Genomic DNA, 2426 nt, shown 5'->3' on the forward strand with positions numbered 1-2426 from the left:
ATTATTTAAAAACTGATGTTGATTTTAATTTGGTTTTACATCGAAACCGACCCAAACCGATTCATACGTGCGCCTAAATTTTACCAAACAATTTTATATAAAATAAAAATTAGATAAGATATTGAAATTTTCAGCTACCTTTTTTTTTTGGAAGATACCTTATCATATCACTTTCTCCATGAGGAAAAAAAAAAATTAAAAATCTTTCTTCTTTAATTACCTTTATTTAATCTCCAAAAAGAAACAAGAGTGTTTGACGGGCTAATCTTTCATTTTTATTGGTCAACACACAGTCTGGATCTATATAGCATATACTCATATACGTACTATATATACACACATTCTGTATCTATTTTTCTCTATAGTAAACAACCATTGATTAGAGCAAACGGCTATAATTTAGAGGCTCGAATTGAAAGCATTATCGTAGCACGAGCCCCTGAAATTTTGGTCGGATTTTCAGGACACTTCACTTCGTTATTATACTAACCACAACACTTTCCACTAATCCACTTTTTCAATTCAAAATTTCGCATATGTGCCCACAAACGCAGGCATTTGATCAGGTTTTCTGCTGATTTCTACAGCAAAAGAGAAGAAAGAATTAGCCCTCTTAGAGGGCTCAAATCAACTTTTCCTAATCCTCCGATTGTTTGATTTGAGCCCTCGTAATGCCTGATGGTTATTCATCTTCCAATAAGAAGACGGATGACCATTGGGACAACGTCTGTAGTCAGGTTTGTTTAATCTTCGTCGATTTCATCTCAATTTGTTTCGATTTTGGGGGTTTTGATTGATTTGTTAATTGGGATTTTCAGGAGGTAAGCAGAATGGATCGAATTCGTTGCATGATGCAAACCCTGGATCTACGGACGCTTCTTGTATTATTTATAGTGATACCAGTTGGTTTCGTGGGTATTTACTTCCATGGACAAAAAGTAACCTACTTTTTGAGACCTTTATGGCAATCTCCTCCAAAACCTTTCGTTCACATTCCTCATTACTATCATGAAAACATTTCAATAGCGTCGCTCTGCAAACTCCATGGTTGGGAAGTCCGTGATTACCCCCGGAAAGTATACGACGCTGTTCTCTTCAACAACGAGGTCGACATGCTTAAAATCAGATGGAAAGAACTCCACCCTTACATCACTCAATTTGTTCTTCTCGAAACGAATTCCACCTTCACAAGCATCCCGAAACCCCACTATTTCGCCATCAATCGAGAAAAATTCGATTTCATTGAAACTAGATTAACCTACGGGACAATCGGCGGACGATTTAGAAAGGGGGAAAATCCGTTTATCGAAGAAGCTTATCAACGAGTGGCACTCGATCATCTTCTCAGAATCGCCGGAATTGAAGATGGTGATTTGTTGATAATGTCGGACGTCGATGAAATCCCGAGTGCTCATACCATCGATCTTTTGCGATGGTGCGACGGACCTCCGCCGGTGATTCATCTGAACTTGAACAATTACTTGTATTCCTTCGAATTCAACGTCGATCATGACAGCTGGAGGGCCTCCGTTCACCAATATCAAAAGGGGAAAACGAGATACGTTCATTACAGACAAACAGACTTCTTGTTAGCGGATTCAGGGTGGCATTGTAGCTTTTGCTTCAGAAAAATCAGTGATTTTGTGTTCAAGATGAAAGCGTATAGCCATACAGATCGAGTGAGATTTTCGCACTTTCTTGATCCGAGAAGAATTCAGAATGTGATTTGCAATGGGGATGACTTGTACGATATGCTTCCTGAGGAGTACACTTTCAGGGATATTATCTCAAAAATGGGTCGGATCCCTCATTCTTATTCGGGTGTTCACCTTCCTTCTTATCTATTGAATCATGCCGATAAGTACAAGTATCTTTTGCCTGGGAATTGTGTTCGTGAAGCTGTTTCAGGATAATATTAGTGTATTTTTTTTCTAGATTTAAGGGTTTTAATGATACATAGTCTTTTTTTTTTTAAACCATTTGGGGAGATTTAGTTGTATATTTTTTCCCCGCTTTCCGGTATTGTTTCATCAGAACGCAAAGACGTTATATAATATTTGATTTGTAGATCGAATTATTGTTTCAATAGCATCAATATCTTTTGCTCATAAAGGGTTTGTTAGCATTTGAGATTTACAATTGATATATATATATATATATATATATATATATATATATATATATATATATATATATATATATATATATATATATATATATAAAGTGAATATACCTAACAACCTTATATAAGCTTAGGTACCTAACCACATCATACTATGTAATTTTGTATTATATATACATTGTAATCACCCAAAGTTCTTAAAAATTCAACATCGTACCTTTATTGCTTTCAAAATCTTTGGACTTTTACCATTATTTTCCTTCAAATGACGTCTTTCTATCGGAGACCCTCTGGTGGGCTTCAT

The 2426-nt window shown here is 35.9% G+C and overlaps 1 protein-coding gene across 1 annotated transcript; it reads left to right on the forward strand.

The window, feature by feature from the left end:
* Nucleotides 1-321: 321 nt before the first annotated feature.
* Nucleotides 322-2074, forward strand: LOC111884274 (uncharacterized). Its single transcript, XM_023880590.3, has 2 exons — nt 322-737; nt 819-2074. The coding sequence occupies exons 1-2, from the start codon at nt 672-674 to the stop codon at nt 1911-1913; spliced, it is 1161 nt and encodes a 386-aa protein (XP_023736358.1). The 5' UTR covers nt 322-671; the 3' UTR covers nt 1914-2074.
* Nucleotides 2075-2426: the final 352 nt, after the last annotated feature.

The sequence above is a fragment of the Lactuca sativa genome, chromosome 3, assembly GCF_002870075.4.
Source record: "Lactuca sativa cultivar Salinas chromosome 3, Lsat_Salinas_v11, whole genome shotgun sequence".
NCBI lineage: Eukaryota > Viridiplantae > Streptophyta > Magnoliopsida > Asterales > Asteraceae > Lactuca > Lactuca sativa.